This window comes from Cetorhinus maximus, unplaced genomic scaffold (assembly GCF_964194155.1).
Source record: "Cetorhinus maximus unplaced genomic scaffold, sCetMax3.hap1.1 HAP1_SCAFFOLD_303, whole genome shotgun sequence".
In the NCBI taxonomy this organism is placed as follows: domain Eukaryota; kingdom Metazoa; phylum Chordata; class Chondrichthyes; order Lamniformes; family Cetorhinidae; genus Cetorhinus; species Cetorhinus maximus.
This window is the reverse complement of record NW_027596256.1, coordinates 162,038-182,987: the sequence shown is the minus strand read 5'-3', so window position 1 is coordinate 182,987 and position 20,950 is coordinate 162,038. Positions and strand designations below refer to the sequence as shown.

General features: G+C 46.8%; 1 protein-coding gene across 1 annotated transcript in view; it reads left to right on the top strand.

Moving 5' to 3' along the window:
• Positions 1 to 18,154, top strand: part of LOC144673138 (disintegrin and metalloproteinase domain-containing protein 10-like) — a gene marked incomplete at its 5' end in the record, with an annotated part of 320,844 nt that extends 302,690 nt beyond the window's left edge. Inside the window, 3 exons of the mRNA XM_078535130.1 lie at positions 6,499 to 6,719; positions 11,477 to 11,569; positions 18,101 to 18,154. Of these exons, the coding sequence (XP_078391256.1) occupies positions 6,499 to 6,719; positions 11,477 to 11,569; positions 18,101 to 18,154 (368 nt within the window). The remainder of the gene's footprint in view (positions 1 to 6,498; positions 6,720 to 11,476; positions 11,570 to 18,100) is intronic.
• Positions 18,155 to 20,950: the final 2,796 nt, after the last annotated feature.

Sequence of the window (20,950 nt, the reverse complement as noted above, 5' to 3'; positions counted from 1 at the left end):
ACTCCTTAGTGTGCCTTAACCCCCACTCCTTACTGTGCCTTTACCCCCCACTTCGTAGTGTGTTGTAACCTCCCCCTCCTTAGTTTGCTGTAAACCCCACACATAGTGTGCTGTGAACCCCACTCCTTAATGTGCTGTAAACCCCACTCCGAAGTGTGCTGTAACCCCCATTCATTAGTGTACTGTAAACGCCACTCCTTAGTGTGCTGTAACCCCCAATCCTTAGTGTGCTGTAACCCCCAATCCTTAGTGTGCTGTAACCCCCACTCCTTAGTGTGCTGTAACCCCCACTTGTTAGTGTGCTGTAACCCCCACTCCTTAGTGTACTATAACCCCCACTCCTTAGTGTGCTGTAAACCACATTCCTAAGTGCGCTGTTAACCCCCACTCCTTAGTGTGCTGTAACCCCCACACTTTTGTGCGCTACAATGCCCACTCCTTAGTGTGCCTTTACCCCCCACTCCTTAGTGTGTTGTAACCTCCCCCTCCTTAGTTTGCTGTAAACCCCACTCCTTAGTATGCTGTAACCCCCACTCCTTAGTGTGCTGTAAACCCCACTCCTTAGTGTGCTATAAACCCCACTCCTTAATGTGCTGTAAACCCCACTCCTTAGTGTGCTATAAACCCCACTCCTTAGTGTGCTGTAACCCCCACTCCTTAGTGTGCTGTAACCCCCACTCCTTAGTTTGCTGTAACCCCCAATCCCTAGTGTGCTTTTACCCGCCACTGCTTCGTGTACTGAAATCCCACTCTTTACTTAGCTGAACCCCACACTCCTTAGTGTGCTGGAACCCCGACTCCTTAGTGTGCTGTAACCCCCACTCATTAGTGCGCTGTAATCCCATCTCCTCAGTGTGCTGTTAACTCCACTCCATAGTGTGCTGTAGCCCCCAATCCTTAGTGTGCTGCAACCCCAACTCCTTAGTTTGCTGTAATCCCCACTCCTTAGCGTGCTGTAACCCCCACTCTTTAGTGTGCTGTAAAACCCAATCCTTAGTGTGCTGTAACCCCCCCTCCTTAGTTTGCTGTTACCCCCACACAGAGTGTGCTGTAACCCTCCCTCCTTTAGTGTGCTGTAACCCCGACTCCTTAGTGTGCTGCAACCCCTAATTCTTAATGTGCTGTAGCCCCCACTCCTTAATGTGCTGTAAAGCCCAGTCCGAAGTGTGCTGGTAACACCTACTCCTTAGCGTGCTGTAACCCCCACTCCTTCGTGTGCTGTAGCCCACACTCCTTCGTGTGCTGTAACCCCGACTCCTTAATGTGCTATAACCGCCACTCCTTAGTGTGCTGTAAACCCCACTCCTTAGTGTGCTGTATCCCCCACTCCTTAGTGTGCTGTAACCCCCAATCCGTAGTGTGCTGTAATCCCCAATCCTTAGTGTGCTGTAACCCCCAATCCTTAGGGTGTTGTTTACCCCCAATCCTTAGTGTGCTGTAATCCCCACAACTTAGTGTGCTGTAACCCCCAATCCTTAGTGTGCTGTAATCCCCACAACTTAGTGTGCTGTAACCCCTAATTCATAGTGTGCTGTAACCCCCACTCCTTAGTGTGCTGTAATCCCCACAACTTAGTGTGCTGTAACCCCCAATCCTTAGTGTGCTGTAACCCCCACTCCTTAGCGTGCTGTAACCCCCACTCCCTAGTGTGCTGTAACCCCCCTCCTTAGGCTGCTGTAAGCCCCACACATAGTGTGCTGTAAACCCCACTGCTTAGTGTACTGAAATCCCACTCCTTCGTTAGCAGAACCCCACACTCCTTAGTGTGCTGAAACTCCCACTCATTAGTGCGCTGTAACCCCAAATCCTCTGTGTGCTGTTAACTCCACTCAATAGTGTGCTGTAGCCCCCATTCCTTAGTGTGATGTAACCCCCACTCCTAAGTGTGCTGTAACCACGACTCCTTAGTGTGCTGTAACCCCTACTCCTTAGCGTGCTGTAACCCCTACTCCTCAGTGTGCTGAAAACCCACTCCTTAGTGTGCTGAAATCCCGCTCCTTAGTGTGCTGAAAGCCCCACTCCTTAGTGTGCTGTAACCCCCACAACTTAGTGCGATGTAACCCCCAATCCTTAGCGTGCTGTAACCCCCACTCCTAAGTGTGCTGTAATCCCCACTCCTTAGCGTGCTGTAACCCCCACTCCCTAGTGTGCTGTAACCCCCCTCCTTAGGCTGCTGTAACCCCCACACATAGTGTGCTGTAAACCCCACTCCTTAGTGTGCTGTAACCCCCACAACTTAGTGCGCTGTAACCCCCAATCCTTAGTGTGCTGTAACCCCCAGTCCTTAGTGTGCTGTAACCCCCAGTCCTTAGTGTGCTGTAACCCCCACTCCTTAGTGTGCTGTAACCCCCAATCCTTAGTGTGCTGTAACCCCCAATCCTTAGTGTGCTGTAACCCCCACTCCTTAGTGTGCTGTAACCCCCAATCCTTAGTGTGCTGTAACCCCCAATCCTTAGTGTGCTGTAACCCCCAATCCTTAGTGTGCTGTAACCCCCACAACTTAGTGCGCCGTAACTCCCAATCCTTAGTGTGCTGTAACCCCCACTCCTAAGTGTGCTGTAACCCCCACTCCTTAGCGTGCTGTAACCCCCACTCCCTAGTGTGCTGTAACCCCCCTCCTTAGGCTGCTGTAAGCCCCACACATAGTTTGTTGTAACCCCCACTCCTTAGCGTGCTGTAACCCCCACTCCCTAGTGTGCTGTAACTCCCCTCCTTAGGCTGCTGTAAGCCCCACACATAGTGTGCTGTAACCCCCACTGCTTAGTGTACTGAAATCCCACTCCTTAGTTAGCTGAACCCCACACTCCTTAGTGTGCTGAAACCCCGACTCCTTATTGTGCTGTAACCCTCACTCCTTCGTGTGCTGTAACCCCCACTCCTTCGTGTGCTGTAACCCCCACTCCTTCGTGTGCTGTAACCCCTACTCCTTTGTATGCTGTAATCCCCACTCCTTAGTGTGCTTTAACCCCCACTCCTAACTGTGCTGTAGCCCCCACTCCTTAGTTTGCTGTAACCCCCACACATAGTGTGCTGTAACCCCTACTCCTTAGTGTGCTGTAACCCCTACTCCTTAGTGTGCTGTAAACCCCACTCCTTAGTGTGCTGTAGCCCTCACTCCTTAGTGTGCTGTAAACCCCACTCCGAAGTGTGCTGTAACCCCCACTCATTAGTGTGCTGTAACCCCTACTCCTTAGTGTGCTGTAAACCCCACTCCGAAGTGTGCTGTAACCCCCACTCATTAGTGTGCTGTAACCCCCAATCCTTAGTGTGCTGTAACCCCCAATCCTTAGTGTGCTGTAACCCCAACTCCTTAGTGTGCTGTAACCCCAACTCCTTAGTGTGCTGTAATCCCCACTCCTTGGAGTGCTGAAATCCCGCTCCTTTGTATGCTGTAATCCCCACTCCTTAGTGTGCTTTAACATCCACTCCTTAATGTGCTGTAAACCCCACTCCTAAGTGTGCTGTTGCCCCCACTCCTTAATGTCCTGTTACCCACACTCCTTAGCGTGCTGTAACATCCACTCCTTAATGTGCTGTAAACCCCACTCCTAAGTGTGCTGTAGCCCCCACTCCTTAATGTCCTGTTACCCACACTCCTTAGCGTGCTGTAACATCCACTCCTTAATGTGCTGTAAACCCCACTCCTAAGTGTGCTGTAGCCCCCACTCCTTAATGTCCTGTTACCCACACTCCTTAGCGTGCTGTAACATCCACTCCTTAGTGTGCTGTAACCCCCACTCCTTAGTGTGCTGTAGACCCCATTCCTTAATGTTCTTTAAAGCCCACTCCGAAGTGTGCCGGTAACCCCTACTCCTTAGTGTGCTGTAACCCCGACTCCTTAATGGGCTGTAACCCACACTCCTTAGTGTGCTCTAAACCACACTCCTTAATGTCCTGCAAACCCCACTCCTTAGCGTTATGTAACCCCGACAATTTTGCATGTTGAAACCCTCTCTCCTTTGTGTGCTGTAACCTCCACTCCATAGTGTGCTGTAGCTCCCAATCTTTAGTGTGCTGTAACCCCCAATCCTTAGTGTGCTGTAACCCCCACTCCTTAGTGTGCTGTAACCCCAACTCCTTAATGTGCTGTAACCCCCACTCCTTAGTGTGCTGGAACCCCCACTCCTTAGTGTGCTGTAACCCCCAATCCTTAGTGTGTTGTAACCCCCCCCCTCCTTAGATTGCTGTAACCCCCACACATAGTGTGCTGTAAACCCCACTCCTTAGTGTGCTGTAGCCCCCACTCCTTAATGTGCTGTTACCCCCACTCCTTAATGTGCTGTAACCCCCACTCCTTAGTGTGCTGTAAACCCCACTCCTTAATGTGCTGTAGCCCCCACTCCTTAATGTGCTGTAAACCCCACTCCAAAGTGTGCTGTAACCCCCACTCCTTAGTGTGCTGTACCCCCACTCATTAGTGTGCTGTAACCCCCACTCCTTAGTTTGCTGTAACCCCCAATCCCTAGTGTGCTGTTAAACCCCTCCTTAGGCTGCTGTAAGCCCCAAACATAGTGTGCTGTATCCCCCACTGCTTAGTGTACTGAAATCCCACTCCTTAGTTACCTGAACCCCACACTCCTTAGTGTGCTGTAACCCCGACTCCTTAGTGTGCTGTAACCCCCACTCCTTAGTGTGCTGTAACCCCCACTCCTTAGTTTGCTGAAACCCCCACGCCTTAGTGTGTTGTAACCCCCACTCTTTAGTGTGCTGTACAACCCACTCCTTAGTGTGCTGTGTCCCCCACTCCTTAGTGTTCTGTAACCCCCACTCCTTAGTTTACTGTACAACCCACTCCTTAGTGTGTTGTAACCCCCATTCCTCAGTGTGCTGTAACCCCCACTCCTTAGCGTGCTGTAACCCCCACTCCTTAGTTTACTGTACAACCCACTCCTTAGTGTGCTGTAGCCCCCACTCCTTAGTGTGCTGTAACTCCCACTGCTTAGTGTTCTGTAACCCCCAATCCTTAGTGTGCTGTAACCCCCACTCCTTAGTGTGCTGTAACCCCCACTCCTTGTAGTGTGCTGTAACCCCCACTCCTTAGTGTGCTGTAACCCCCTGTCAACAAAGTCAGTTTGCTAAATATTCCCGGACTCTGAAGCCTCAACGTGTCCCCAGCTTGATTTTAGGAGTTGTTGCTTGTTTGATAACTTGTGCCATCACATTTGTGCAACACAAAGCCCTGAATTCTTGAAATGAATCCCTGGCTTTATCCATGAAAGATTCGGGTAGAAACTGGGACATGTTGTTCCAGTTGTTTGAGTGTCAAACTGGTGTAATGCTGACAAATTTCTCAGTGTAGTGACCTCTGCCCAATCTCAGCAGACTTGATCCCACCGTTCGCACGGACCATTTTTTTGCTGTCCTGTCCTTTCTTTTCCAAAATAAATTAAAGTCAACTTGTCAACAAAATGTCCACTTAAGATGAATATAAATGTGGTAACGTGCTCATCAGGCGTATAAAGGGTTCACCATTGGAGCAAGCTGCATATTATATCTGAATCCAAAAGAGTTAATTTCTAATCAGACATTTTTGAATCACACATCCCTCTTTGAAAGAGTTATCCAAATACCCATAGCCCCTTGCTCTCTCCCCATAGCCATGCAAATGTCTCCCAGCTTCATATCTTTGTCCAACCCCCTTTAGAAAGTTAGTTTAATCCATTTCCACTGCTCTTTCAGGCAGTGTATCGCAGCAACTGGAATTGACCTTCTTCTGATCTGAATTTAGATCATGTCCATGAACAGCTGTGAGCTAAAGACTCACCCCATCTGAGGGCAGGAATTTAGTCCACATTGTGAAGTAAGAGAATGAAAAGTGGATGTCCCACCTTGATCCCGACTCCTGAGATCTCAGGTTGCAAAAGTTTCAGGCTGCAGATACCCGGAGGATTGTGCAAGGATAAAACGTGAGGGACTGGAGGGATCTGACAGCATTGCACTCTTCTTTCTGCTGCCTGCTATGTTGTGGAGTTCAGCATGTGGCTAATGTTCAAACTCCCAGTGGGTGTGTTTGATACCTGAGAAGAAGCACTGATATCACAACACAAACACAAATGGAATTACTGAAAAAGGAACAATGAATCATGAAGCAACAGGTCTCACAGCCTCAGGAGATATGTCACTTAGCTGGCCTTTTGGCTCTGAGTTTTGGGTTCAATGTGCTCACCGGGGAATGTGTTGTTATCCCATTATAGGAGACAAGGGTGCCTCGACTGAACTGGATCACTCGACTCATCGTACAAACTATGTGTGCCCCAAATACAACCAGTAAAAATATGAGATTCATTCCCCCCAAAAGGCTATTGATGCTGGAAGACAGTTGGAGTTTTCAAGAGATTGTTAGATATTTGTTAGATAAGGGGGATGTAGAGTGATGGCAAGTCAATGGGGTTGAGGTGCAGTTCAGCTGTCATTTAATTGCATGGGAGATTAGGCTTCAAGGGGCTGAATGGCCTCCTGCTGTTCCTTTTTAACTCAATTTTCACTATCTGATTCTAGGAGATCCACAGACATGTTCCAGCTCCTCCTCTGTCTTATTGCACCAATATTTCAAGAATGCCCTGCTGACATTACCACCCGGTTCACCCTGTAAGAGGAAGCAGGGATACTGCGACATGCTTGGCATGTGCCGCTTGGTCGATGACGATGGGCCCATTGCCGAACTGAAAAATGCCATCTTCAATTCCAAAGAGTTTGAAAGCATTTCAGATTGGTTGAAGGTGAGTTTGAAAGGGTTATATTTAAATGTTCTCACCTATATTGTATTAAACATCTTCCTTCTGCATGTAATGCCTTTTAGCTGCTAACATTCTAAGTGACTATGGGCCTGAACTTCCTTGGAATGGCAAACAGTGTCAGATTGCCACTCCGTGCCCAATTTCTTAGCTTAGTTTTATTTCGATCCTATCTCGCCCAACTTTCCGATTCAGGCTGGACGAGATCCAAGCAGTTCAGCACATCCCCAGAGCTCAGCATTGAAATCCCCCCTTTTTTACAACACTAACTGGAGGTAAGAGTTGGACCCGCTAGTGGCAGGTGGGGAGAATCCCATGGGGGGATAGTCGAGGGTGGGAGGGACCCCTAGGGGAGTCAGGGGTGCAGAAGTCCCTTGGGGGTGGGGGAGTAGGGGGAGTCCTTTGGGGGCATCAGGGATGAGGGAGCCCATGGGTGGGGTACTCAGGGGGTGGGGTGGTGCGGGGAATCCTGTGGGCAATCTGTCTGGATCTGTACAATAGTTACTGAGAAGTTAGAAATGGTTTTAATTCTTCTAAATTTTCCTGGATAACTATTGGTCTAATCCAATTGGAACCATCAGAAGTTTGCAGTTTAAATCGCATTTTCAGATGGTTCCCAGTGCAACGCAATTGCCCAGAGGAAGTTTGCACTTCCCAGGCAATTACTGTGCAAACCTTACCTGGGAATTTCCGAAGGGGATTGCCCAGCGCATCCTTGGGGTACCTCCCAATACGATGCTGGACAGCTCAGTAGTTATGGTCCTATACGTCTCCATTCAGAATGGGAAATACCTATGTAAACTTGTCACACTGTAATTACACCCTGCTGTGTCACCACTGGTGAGAGAGTATGATTAAATAGTAAATAAAAGAGCATAATTAAATAGCAGTGTCTCAGAGCAACCTGGAAAGCTGTGAAGAATGGTTATTGGAGAATCGGAATTTCTCTGCAGGAGGGATAATGTGGAGTAAATGTGTCTCTTCATCATATAGTCCTGATGTGCTGAGCAAGTTTTCCTGCCCATTGTAGAACCCGCCAATGTTTATTATTTTGATTTCATTGATCAGGATCCACAAAAGGCTAGCAATCAATTCCACCAGGTTAACACCAAAGGGTGAAGACGGAAATTTATCTCCATGACTTTAAAATTGGGACAGAATTAAATTTGCACAGCCCAGTCTAGTTATCCCCCACCCTCTAACCCTGTCACAGCCATGAATCACACTTAATCTTGATTCCTAGGGGTCGAATTTCAATGACCTTTCCCTAGCATTTAAGGATCAGCAGTGTCTTCAAAATGAGGTCAGTTGTCCTACTGCCACCATTGGCAATGTGCTGCTGTCATTTTCAAAGGGGCCTACTGTTGTTTGTCTAACAGCTAGCCTTGACCTTTTCAAGCTCCAATCAGTTCAATGAGTGACAGAAAGGAGGTCAGCCAAAGGTAAGTCTTCACTTATCTCTGTGAATCTCCAAGGAGCAGGATTACTCTTAGACAGCTCATAATCTGAGCCTCTCCTACTCCTGAAACCCCCACAACCCCGGGATATTTCCATATTTTCATGGTGTTTTTAAAGGGACAACATGGCTCCCTCACAAAGGGTAAAGGTTTTGGCGTTTCGTAAGAGTTTTGATTACCCACAAATATCTTCCAGCCGCTATTAGCCCATTTTGTTCTTGAACCCCTCCCCCACCCCGACCGTTCTAACTTTCAACCAGCTGGGCTGCGTGGCATAACTGGACAATGTTCTGCTATCGGAAGCCAGAGCAGTGTGCCATTTAGCACCCAAAGCTGGCTGGTGAAATGTTAATGAGACCTAAACCAGTGAGTGGTCTGATCCTTTGACCTGCCACAGACACATTACCCATGCCACACACCCTGTCTGCACACCCCCATCCTTACCCCCACCCCTACCCCCATCCCAACAGGGAGATAAAACTTTCCAGCTTGGTTGGGTCAGCATTTTGGATAGACGCCCAAGTGAATAGTTGGGGAGACGGGACAATGGTTTAGGAAGTAGCTTTAAAAATACATAAATACATTAAAAATAGCTGTACCACAGCATGGCCCCCTTTTGATAAACCATTATCTCTGGTGAAAACACAAATTATTTGAGCTCCATCATGAATAAGGAATTCACCAAATAGAAAAGAAATACATTAATTTATTAGTTTGTACTACAAAGAAAAAAGAAAATCATGCATTTATATAGCACTTTTCACAACTGCCAGACACCTCAAAGCTCTTTACAGCTAATGAAGTACTTTTTGAAGTCTAGTTACTGCTGTAATGTCAAAATAACAGCAGCAAATTTGCACACAGCAAGCTCCCAGTAGACTGTCAGCCTTGGGAGCGGGCATGGGCGGGCGTGTAACTGATCACCGCCCTGGAGTGGGACTTGAACCTAGAGCCTTGTGGCACAGAAGTGAGAGTGCTACTAACTGAGACAAGGCTAACATCAGCTCTGCTCATCACTGGACATTTACACCCATCGAAGTTTTGTTGGATCCTGTGCCCTGGTTTGTTGGGGCTAAAGGATCCGGACTGCACACTTGTTTCGGGGTGACCAAGTTGGTACAGAGACAGAGAAGATCAGTAGACCGTTCTTAGAAGAAACACATTCTGTTTATTTACAGAAGGAACTCAGCAGCTACACTTGTGTGCTTACAACTCAAACTCTGTCTTTACTCTTCAGACTCTAACTCAAGACTACTGACTTTATGGCCGGAATCTTCGGGTCGGCGAATGGGGGTGGACCCCGCTCGCCAACGCATAGAATGATGCACGGTGAAGTCGAGCATGCATCCCAATGTTACCGTGCATCATTCAGATCTTGAGTTCGGTGGGCGTGCACCGGAGTCAGCTGGGCGCCCGCCGAACTGTCAAAGGCCTATTAAGGCCATTTAAACAGCAATTAAACTAATTAACTGAGCTGCCCGTCCAACCTTAAGGTTGTCAGACAGGCGAAGACCCCAGGTGGCCTTTGCATTTATCATTAAACATCTTCCACGTGTGGGATGAGGTTTCATGAAAGTTTTTAAATTTTAATAAAAATTTTTAATAAAATTCTTTGACATGTCCCAGCTCATGTGACACTGTCACATGAGGGGACATGTCTTAAAATTTTTTTTTTCTTTATTAAAATTTTGAAACCTCAGACTAAGCTCCCTGAGGCAGATCTGTGCCTCAGGCCCCGGCTCAGCCTCCTCCCCAAGCCCGCACAGGGAGGGCACAGAGCTTCTGGGTGTGCGTCACAATGGGCGGGCCTTCATTGGCCCACCCATATAAAATGGAGGCACGCAACCGATCACTGGCGGTGATCAGTTACACGCCCGCCCATGCCCGCTCCCATCCAACACCCCCAACGGGGAGAAAAGTCCCCCCCAGAGGTAGCCTGCACTACTCTGCTATCGTGTATTAAGATCATGTGATCTTACCTTACAGCATTTGTCTTAAAGGTATATTACACATCAGATTACTACAAGTTTCCAACACAGAAGGAGAGCAGTGCCCAGCCCATTTTGCCAGCTCTCCTGGAGCAATCTAGAACTAAACCTTGTTCTGCTTTAAGTATTTATCCCATCAATTCTTGACAGGCACAAAGGTCTCTGCCTCAGCCACTCTCCATAGTAAAGCATTCATGTTCCAAAAACCCTCCATGTAAATATATTTCACCTAATCTCTCCCCTCGCTCCTTGTGACAATTTTAAATTGATGACCCTTCAAAACTGACTCACCAACTACTTCATTCAATTAATCATTCCTAATTTAAATAATACATTTTCTCAGAACTACCTCTGATCCAGTCAGAATAGTCCCAGCTGGCACAAATTTTCTTTATCTATAGTTTCTCTGACCTCCCCCTGATGAATTTACACTGTCAGCTCCACATGATTTTAATGTCCTTTCAATAATGGAATGTCCCCACACTGCTCTCAATCCCAAACCTGTTCTGAATCCTAGAACTGCTCCCAGTCCCAGAACTATTCTGAATCCCGGAACTGCTCTCAATCCTAAAACTGTTCTCAATCCCGAAACTGTTCTCAATCCCGAAACTGTTCTCAATCTTGAAACTGTTCTCAATCCCGAAACTGTTCTCAATCCCGAAACTGTTCTCGATTCCGAAACTGCTCTCGATCCCAAAACTGTTCTCAATCCCAAAACTGTTCTCAATCCCAAAACTGTTCTCAATCCCAAAACTGCTCTCAATCCCAAAACTGTTCTCAATCCCGAAACTGCTCTCAATCCCAAAACTGCTCTCAATCCCAAAACTGTTTTCAATCCCAAAACTGCCCTCAATCCTGTTTTCGAACCAATGTACTATGACAATTATCATGCTCCTATTTCTAAAGCCCTACTTGTTGTTGGCTTTTTGGTCAGAAATGGAAGAGTATTTTATTACTGGGGGAGTAACTGTGCAGTCTAGAAGCTGTAAAAGTTGAAGTGACATGAGTGGTCGGTAGCTCAAAGTAGTGAGGGGCTGACTGGGAACAGATCGTCAATCCTCTGGAACTGTCCATCATTGATGTGAGCTGCTCTGATCCAGAGTACTTCATTGATGACTCTGGCCTTTAATTTCTTCCAGTTTACTCATTCCGTTTTGGAATTTGAATCGTTCTCTTTGGTCCCAAAGTTTCCATTAACTTTGGCTCAGTTTTAAAGTTGTTTTACTGATGGAAAGTTGTTATCTGTTTAATGTGAATGGTGATTCAATCTTACTCTGGTTTGCTTCTTCTATTTCAGGCTCATTGGTGGGCCATTCTTTCAAGCATTCTAATCCTTGGAGCACTAATGTCAAGTACAGTGTTTATATTCGGGAAGACTCTGGACACTGATGTAGGTAATATTAACTCACAGTGTGTGGGAAGTTAAAACCTCAAATCCACCATCCCCAATCCGCCACTACAGAATTCCCAATCCCCCCAATCCACGCTCCATTGTCCTCCAATCCCACAATCCACCCACTCCATGGTGTCAACAATTTGACCAAGCACGTAACATACGTAAAAAAAAAAAATACCTGGAAAAACTCAGCAGGTCTGGCAGCATCTGCGGAGAGGAACACAGTTAACGTTTCGAATCCGTATGACTCTTCAACAGAACTAAGTAAAAATAGAAGAGAGGTGAAATTTTTTTCTATTTTTACTTAGTTCTGTTGAGGAGTCATACGAACTCAAAACGTTAACTGTGTTCCTCTCTGCAGATGCTGCCAGACCTGCTGAGTTTTTCCAGGTATTTTTATTTTTATTTTTGTTTTGGATTTCCAGCATCCGCAGTTTTTTGCTTTTATATTAACGTAACATATGTTAATCTGATTGTAAAGCATCTTTTAACATTAACAGATACTGAAGCAGTCAGTTTATTGAAGTCACAGGGGACATTTTGACCAAGAAACATTTCCACCCTGTTAACGAGGTCATGTTAACTGGAGGTAACCAAGGGTCATTCTCACAATTGAAGTGTTTCTGTGGACAGACCAGGCTGGAATGTTCTGGAAGCCTCCCATTCACTTTAATGGAAAAGACAATCAGACAAGGTGTAAGACCACCACATGGACTGCAGCGCTTCAAGAAGGCAGCTCACATCCCATGAATTAATAAAAAAAAGAGGGCCTTTTGATTCACTATCACTCACTTCACCACTGAAAACCAATTTCACCCCCTGAGGTGCTAAACTTTAATTTCACAGTTTTCCCTTATAGATTGTACAAAAGTTTAGAATCTTATAGCACAGATGAATGCCATTCAGCTCAAAATGTCTGTGCTGGCTTTTTGAAAAGAGACAAATTATTGATTTTACCCAACATATTCATGGTCCAATAGCCATTACAGAGACATGGCTGGAGCATGACAGAGATTGGGGTCTGAATGGTGAAGGGTATGTGACATTTAGGAAGGACAGGGAGTTAGGAAAAGCTGGAGGGGTGCCTTTGTTAATTAATGATGGTATTAGCACATTAGAGAGGGGTAACCTATGTTCAGGAAACCAGGATGTAGAAGCTGTTTGGGTTGAGATGAGGAAGGATAAAGGCAAGAAGTCACTTGTGGGAGTGATGTACAGGCCCCCTAATTGTAAATACACAGTAGGACAGAGCATAAAAGAAGAAATAATGGGAGCTTGCCAGAAAGGTACAGCGATAACCATGGGGTATTTTAATCTACGTACAGGGCGGAATTGTCTGGTCCTGTTGACGGTAAACTTCATGATGGCTGCTAGCGGACAATATGGTGAAGAGGCCAAAAATCGGTTTCCCACTGTCATGAAACCAGTTTGTGATTGTCCGCTCCGCCTGTCAATGGTGAGTCGCGTTTTCCGCCATCCAACATCAGGAACTTAATTTTAATGCATTTGCATCTCATCATTGTGCCCTCATGCCGGAATCATCCCTCCCATGTCAAATTTACTGCCCACATTGGTGTGACCTCAGAACAGCATGCTTCACGGCTGCCTTTAAAAGGTATGCACCTGGTGAGTTGAACTTCAAGGGGAACTCGGGGGTAATTGTACACAACCTTGCGCAACACTCACGATCATCACTCATAGGACATCAAGGAAGAGGCGCCGTACATTTGCAGTGGGCACAGGCAAGTCGCTTTTTCCCAGCTGGTTTTCAGTATGGTGCCAGGGCAAAGGCTCCAGTGTGGATGAGGCCGGGGTAGGCAGGGGCGGGGTGAGGGTTTGGGGCTGCAAGGCAGCACAGTCTAAAGTATGTACACAAGCACATGCCTGTGGAAGGGTTGGGGGTTGAGGGGGGAGTTAAGGGAAGTGGCCCCACACTTGGAAAAGTTTGTCAAAAGTGAGCATTCTTCCTCAGCTGAGACCGTTCAGCTACAGCTCCATTGACATGTCTGGAGTCGGGCCTCTGAAGCTTATCTGCCCATTCCAACAATGCAAAAGCATGAAAGTGCCAACAAATGCTCCAGAAATTTTCACCCCTCGGATGCAGTCTGGAAATTAATGTGCGTTTTAGGCGGCAGCAGAACAATTGGCCAACTGGGCAAGTTGCACAATCCCATTGTGAAAGGTGGCCAGATTCAACGCGCGACTCTTGAATGGAGTGAGGGCCTTGATGTCCGGCACTCCACCCCTGGTCTGGGACCTCTCCCAGTGATTGTGCGCGATCTTGTCCTGCATTAAGATGGATGGAGATAGTGTGAGCAAAGCGCATGCCAGGACAAATGAGAAGGATGTCAGTCCTGCATGTGTGCTGAGTGAAGCCATGGATGGAATGAAGAGGACATGAAGCCAGATGGTGATGTGAGGGTGTATGTAAGGGAGTGAGTGGTGATGTCCCTTGAGCTGGCAGTGAGTGAGATGCCAGTGAATATGTGATGGGATTGTGAGTGTGTGAGTTTAGAGTGATGAGATGGTTGCCTTACCCTGGCAGCATGGATGAGATCATTCATCTGTTTTCTGCACTGGATGGCCGACCTCTTGTGTGCAGCATTGGCACTGACCACCTCTGCCACTGCCTCCCAAGCTGGAGTGGTAGAGGACATAACGGCGGACCTGCACGGTATCCAGAAGGTGTCCCAGGGATGCATCACTGAATCAGAGGCCTGCACTCTTGGCTTTTGGAGCCATGTCTTCACCAGTACCTTTTGGGGCTGCAAGCGTTAAGAAGTGTGCACGCAACTGCAGTTTAAATATGGCGCCCTGTATGAGGAAGCGGCGAGGTAACGGTGTGGTAGGCAAATCGGAGGCCGCCCATCAACAATCCAACATGTTTCCTGTGGCTGCGTAATTTATGAGGCGGGAAAGGGACTATACGGTGCAAAAACCCGCCATTGCGGCCGGCAGGTAAAACGTCTCTTTTCACGCCTACTACCGCACTTAGTGCAAATCTGGGACGATTCCGCCCGCAGACTGGAAAAATCAGATGGGCAAAGGTAGCGTAGATAAAGTGTTCATAGAGTGTTTTCAGGATAGTTTCTCAGAACAGTACATTCTGGAGCCAAGCAGAGAGCAGGCTATACTGGACCTGGTATTGTGCAATGAGATAGGTTTAATTGATAACCTCATAGTGAAGGCACCCTTAGGTATCAGTGATCATAATATGATTGAATTTTACATTCAGTTTGAGGGAGAGAAGCATGGGTCCGAGACTCGTATTTTAAACTGGCAAATGAGGTTAAGGGATAGGTCAATAGCGGCTCAGTGACAGATATTTAAATGCATATTTCAGAATACACAATATATACATTCCAATGAGAAAGAAAATTCCCAAGGGGAGGACCCACCATCCGTGGTTAACTAAAAAAGTTAAAGACAGTATCAAACTTAAAGAAAAAGCATATAATTATGCAAAGACGGGTGGCAGGTTAGAAGATTGGACAGAATATAAAGAACAGCAAAAAATGACAAAAAGATTAATAAAGAGGGAAAAATTAGAGTACGAGAGAAAGATAGCTAGGAAGTTAAAGATGGATAGTAAGAGATTCTATAGATATTTAAATAAGAAAAGAGTTAGAAAAGTGAGCATTGGTCCTATAGAAAGTGAGTCTGGGGAATTAATAATGGAAAATAAGGAGATGGCGGATGAATTGAGCCAGTATTTTGCATCAGTCTGCACCATAGAGCAGACTTGTCCAAGCCGCAGTGGCCTGCAAAGCCCCTCCCTGTGGCCCCAGGAGTGTGTTAAAAATGCTAGAAGGATGGGCCAGTGAGTTTGTACATTTCTGCAGGTGACTGCTCCTCCAATCACAGCCTGTTTCTCTCCTGTGTATGCTGTTGATAGGCTGACTATTGAACCTATCAGCAGCAAACATGGAAGAGAAACAGGAACCACGAACTCTGACAACTCTGGAGCACGCTGGGCCTCACGCTTTCCCCTTCGGCTTACAGTGCTTTGGCTTGGCTCCACCCACATTTCCCCCGTGTTCCCCCGGTCCCTCCACGTGTTCCCCCGGTCCCTCCACGTGTTCCCCCGGTCCCTCCACGTGTTCCCCTGGTTCCCCTCCTCCCCTACTCTTCCCCGAGTGTGTGTGTGTGTGTGAGGGAGAGAGAGAGAGAGAGATGGTGAGTGTGTGTGTTGGAGAGACAGAGAGAGTGGGGTGAATGTGTGTGAAAGAGGGGGGCAGTGAGGGAGAGGAAGGTGTGTCTGGCTCACTCCTAGTCTCAGGGTTCTCAATGGCCCCCACCCCCACACACCAACAGGCTCTCACACCCACACTCAGTGGGTAAGCACCCTGAGACTGGGAGTGAGCTAGACACACGCTCTCAACCTTTCACACTCGAATGATCATCTTAATATTTTTTAAAATGAGTATTAAATAATCAATTTATTGTTGTGATTTTTTTTTTTGGTTAGCAAATTGTTTCTTTTTATACATCAGTTTTTTTTAAAAATTCACCTTTGATGTTATGCCAAGCTTAATCTTTCTGCAATTCTTTCATCGGCCCCCCACCAAGTGTGAGAAAAATTGAAATGTGCCCCCCCCCCAGCGAAAAGCCTGGAATAGAGGACTCAAATAACATCCCGGAAATAGCTGTAAATCAGGAAACGGAAGGGATGGAGGAACTCCGGAAAGTTACAATCACCAGGGAAGTGGTATTGAACAAATTGTTGGGGCTGTGGCTGACAAATCCCCAGGTCCGGATGGACTTCACCCTAAGGTCTTGAAAGAAGTGGCCAGTAAGATAGTTGATGCACTGGTTTTAATTTTCCAAAACTCCCTGGATTCGGGGAAGGTTCCGTTAGATTGGAAAATAGTAAATATAACTCCTTCATCCAAAGAGGAGGGGTGACAATGAGTAGGAAACCATAGGCCAGTTAGCCTAACATCTGTCATAGGGACAATGTTAGAAGCTATTATTAAAGATGTTATAGCAGGACATAGAAAAATTCAAGGCAATCAGGCAGAGTCAACATGGTTTTGTAAAAGGGAAATAATGTTTAACCAATTTATTGGAGTTCTTTGAAAGAGTCAAATGTGCTGTGGATAAAGGATGTGCTGTATTTGGATTTCCAGAAGGCATTTGATAAAGTGCCACATTAAAGGTTATTGAAGAAAATAAAAGCTTATGGTGTGAGGGGTAATATATTGGCACGGATCGAAGATTGGCTAGCTAACAGGAAACAGAGAGATGGCATAATTGGGTCTTTTTCTGGTTGGCAGGATGTGACGAGTGGTGTGCCACAGCACTCATTGCTGGGGTCTCAACTTATTACAACTTATAAAAATGAGTTGATGAAGGGACCAAAGGCATGGTAGCTAAATTTGCTGATGACACAAAGATAGATAGGAAAGTGGGTTCTGAAGAGGACCTTAGGAGGCTACAAAGTGACGTAGATAGGTTAAGTGAGTGGGCAAAGATCTGGCAAATGGTTTATAATGTGGGAAAATGTGAAATTGTTCGTTTTGGTAGGAAGAATAAAAAAGAAGCTTATTACCTAAATGGTGAGAGATCGAGGAGTTCTGAGATTCAGAGGGATCTGGGTATCCTAGTGCATGAATCACAAAAGGTTAGTATGCAGGTAGAGCAGGTAATTAGGAAAGCTAATAGAATTTTATTGTTTATTGTGAGGGGAATTGAATACAAATGTAGGGAGGTTATGCTTCAGTTATACAGGGCATTAGTGAGACCGCATTTGGAGTACTGTGTACAGTATTGGTCTCATTTTTTAAGGAAGGATGTAAATGCATTAGAAGCAGTTCAGAGAAGGTTTACTAGACTAATACCAGGAATGGGTGGGTTGTCTTATGAAAAAGGCTGGACAGGTTAGGCTTGTATCCCCTGGAATTTAGAAGAGTAAAAGGCAACTTAATTGAAACCTTTAAGATCCTGAGGGGTCTTGACAGGGTGGATGTGGAGAGGATGTTTCCTCTTGTGGGAGAATCTAGAATCTAGGTCACTGTCTAAAAATAAGGAGTTGCTCATTTAAGCCAGAGATGGTGTGAAATTTTTTTCTTACAGAGGGTAGTGAGTCATTTTGAGGAAGAGAGTTCCAAAAACTCACTACCACTTGTAGAGGTTGTGAGCTTCAGATTGTCCATTTGGCAGGAGGAGATTTGTTCTTCCTGTTGCAATACCTTATCCTGGGTATGAGATAGCTTTACCTGGGAATAAATCCATGAAATGTGAGGGGAATGCTCTATCCAGGTGTAAGAGACTGTGAGATAGAGCCAGGGCAGGGGGGATGTCCTGAGAATTAGAAACATTTAATCAATTGGAATGGAGTTGGAGTGGGCACAAGCGGACATGAATGCATGTGAATTGAATTAGAATTGAACCTGTGACAAACACTGCCCCAGAGAAATGTCTTCCCCCTGGAGAACAGGGTGGAGGAAAGGACATTTTCTTCACATGAGTTCAGCATTAACAGTCGCTGTTCACCAATGCTCTCTTTCCATTTCTCTTTTTCAGCCCAATCAGAGACAGAATTACAAACCTGAGGAGGTCATGTATCTTCAAGAATGAGGGTGGGGCTTTGCCACTCTCAATGAGACTACATTATCACAGGGCCTGTGTCTTCATCCACAAAACACTACTGCCTTTTTAATGGAAGTTCCTCACGGGAAACCTTCTCAGCAGGAGCAGGAATCGTTGCAATGTTCTTCCCTCCCCATCTGCGACTATTAACTGATTGGTTCCAGATAATTAAAGGGCATCATCTTCATTAAAAATAATATTTTGTGTTATTTGTTTGTAAACATGCAACACAATGACTGTTACTTGTGTTCACACCAACCATTATCAGGGTGATAATCATGGCACATGATCCCTTGGCTCATTTTCCCAGCCACCACAGCCTGCGATGGCAACAACATTGTCCTGTGAAGAAGTTCCCACTTAACATGGCTCCACCATTTTCTTTGGCAGGAAGTCCAGGATAAGGAAGCACAACCGTCAAACTGGATCTAGGATCCAGAACAGAAACCTTTTCACACAGAGGTTACCTGTTCTGCTGATATTGGTTAAGTACAAATGTTGGCCAGAAACCTGGGAGAACGACCTGCTCTTAGCCAGTGCCAAGAGCATCCACCTGAGAGGGCAGACAGGACCTTAATCTAACATCTCATCCACAAGGGAGCACCTCTGACACTGCAGCACTCCCTCAGTACTGGAGGGTAAACCTGCATTTCGTGCTAAAGTCCCGAGAAGGGGAATTGACCCCACAACACTTTGACTGAGAGGTGAAAGTGTTACCCCTCAGTCATGGCTGGCAACATTCCAGTTGAACTCCTGCAGTGCCCAGCGCGCACTGTGGAATGAGGTCATGTTGCTAACCTCTAACTCATGCCAACCTGTGCCCTCTGTTCTGGTTCTCTGCACTGGTATAAGTGGGGTGTATCCCTATAATGGGAGAGTATGGGTGGAATCGTCCCAGATTTGCACAAAGTGTGGTAGCAGGTGGGAAAAAGGGTGTTTTACTCGGCGGCTTTTTGTGCCGTATCGTCCCGTTTCATTAATAATGCATTCCTGGGAAACACGCCGGATTGCTCTGATTCACCTGCCCCGTCGTCACCTCAGGCCTTCAGTAACCCGGGCACCATATTTAAAGGGCTCCCTGCACAGAGCTAACTCTCTCTAAGGGATCAGAAGCTGCTGAAGAACCATGGTTGCCAAAGGGAGGAAACATGCTGCCCCCAAATTTAGCGGCGCCTCCCTCGGGCACCTACCAGATACAATGGGGGCCTCTACCCCAGCTCTGAGTGAAGACCAGCAAACAAGGTCACCAATCTAGCATGGGAGGTGGTGGTCAGCGCCAATGCCCTGCAAAAGAGGACAGACAACCAGTGTCAAAAGAGGATGAATGACCTCACTTATCACCCCACCAGCCTCTGTGTTCAAAGGATCATCCTCCGCCATTTCCGCCAACTCCAGCATGATGCCACCACCAAACACATCTTCCCTTCACCCCCCAAACCACCACCCCCCCCCAACCCTCGGCGGCTTTCCGCAGGGATCGTTCCCTCCGGGACACCCTGGTCCACCCCTCCATCACCCCCTACACCTCAACCCCCTCCCACGGCACCTTCCCATGCAACCGCAGAAGGTGCAACACCTGCCCCTTTACTCCCCACCTCCTCACCGTCCAAGGGCCCAAACAGTCCTTTCAAGTGAACCAGCGCTTCATCAATTTAGTCTACTGCATTCGCTGCTCCCAATGCGGTCTCCTCTACATTGGAGAGACCAAATGCAGACTAGGTGACCGCTTTGCGGAACACCTTTGGTCTGTCCACAAGCATGACCCCGACCTCCCTGTCGCTTGCCATTTCAACACACCACCCTGCTCTCATGCCCACATGTCCGTCCTTGGCCTGCTGCAATGTTACAGTGAAGCTCAACATAAACCGGAGGAACAGCACCTCATCTTCCGACTAGGCACTTTACAGCCTTCTGGACCTAATATTGAGTTCAACAATTTCAGATCATGAACTCTGTCCTCCATCCCCACCCCCTTTCCAATCCCTCTTTTTCCAATAATTTATAATTTAAAAAAAAATATATTTTTCTTTTCCCATCTATTTTTAAATTTATTTCGATCTATTGTTTTATCTCCACCTTTTAGCCCATTTCGATCCCTTCCCCCCAACCCCACCCCCACTAGGGCCATCTGCCACTAGCTTGTCCTGCTTGTTACCCTTAATGTCCCCATTAGCACATACCTCAGACAATATCACCACCGTCAACACCCCTCTGTCCTTTTGTCTATGACATCTTTGGCAATCTCTCCTTTGCCTCCACCTATCACTGGCCTTCTATCCAGCTCTATCTGTCCCAGCCCCCTCAAGCAGCTTATATTTCACCTCATTTCTCTATTTCCTTAGTTCTGTTGAAGAGTCATACGGACTTGAAACGTTAACTGTGTTCCTCTCCGCAGATGCTGTCAGACCTGCTGAGTTTTTCCAGGTATTTTTGTTTTTGTTTGTGAATGATCTCCTCTGTTCCGACAGGGTAAGTCACTCTTCTCATCACTCCCAACTCACACACTCACAAACCCATCACACAGCCACAGGGATCTCACTCACTGTCATGTCAGGGACATCATCATTCTCTCTGAGTGCTCTCATGCTCTCAGCACCTTTGAGGTGGGGCTGGCACCCCCCATCTCCTCAGCACCTGTGACTGGTGATGCTGTGCTCCTGAAGGGGTTAGGTGCTAAAGGTTGACAAAGAATTAGGTGAATTTAAAGTTTTACAGCTGCGTCTCCATGATATGACCCTGATCACAAAAGTGCAAGTGAGCTGCCCTCAGCCCGACAGGAGTCAG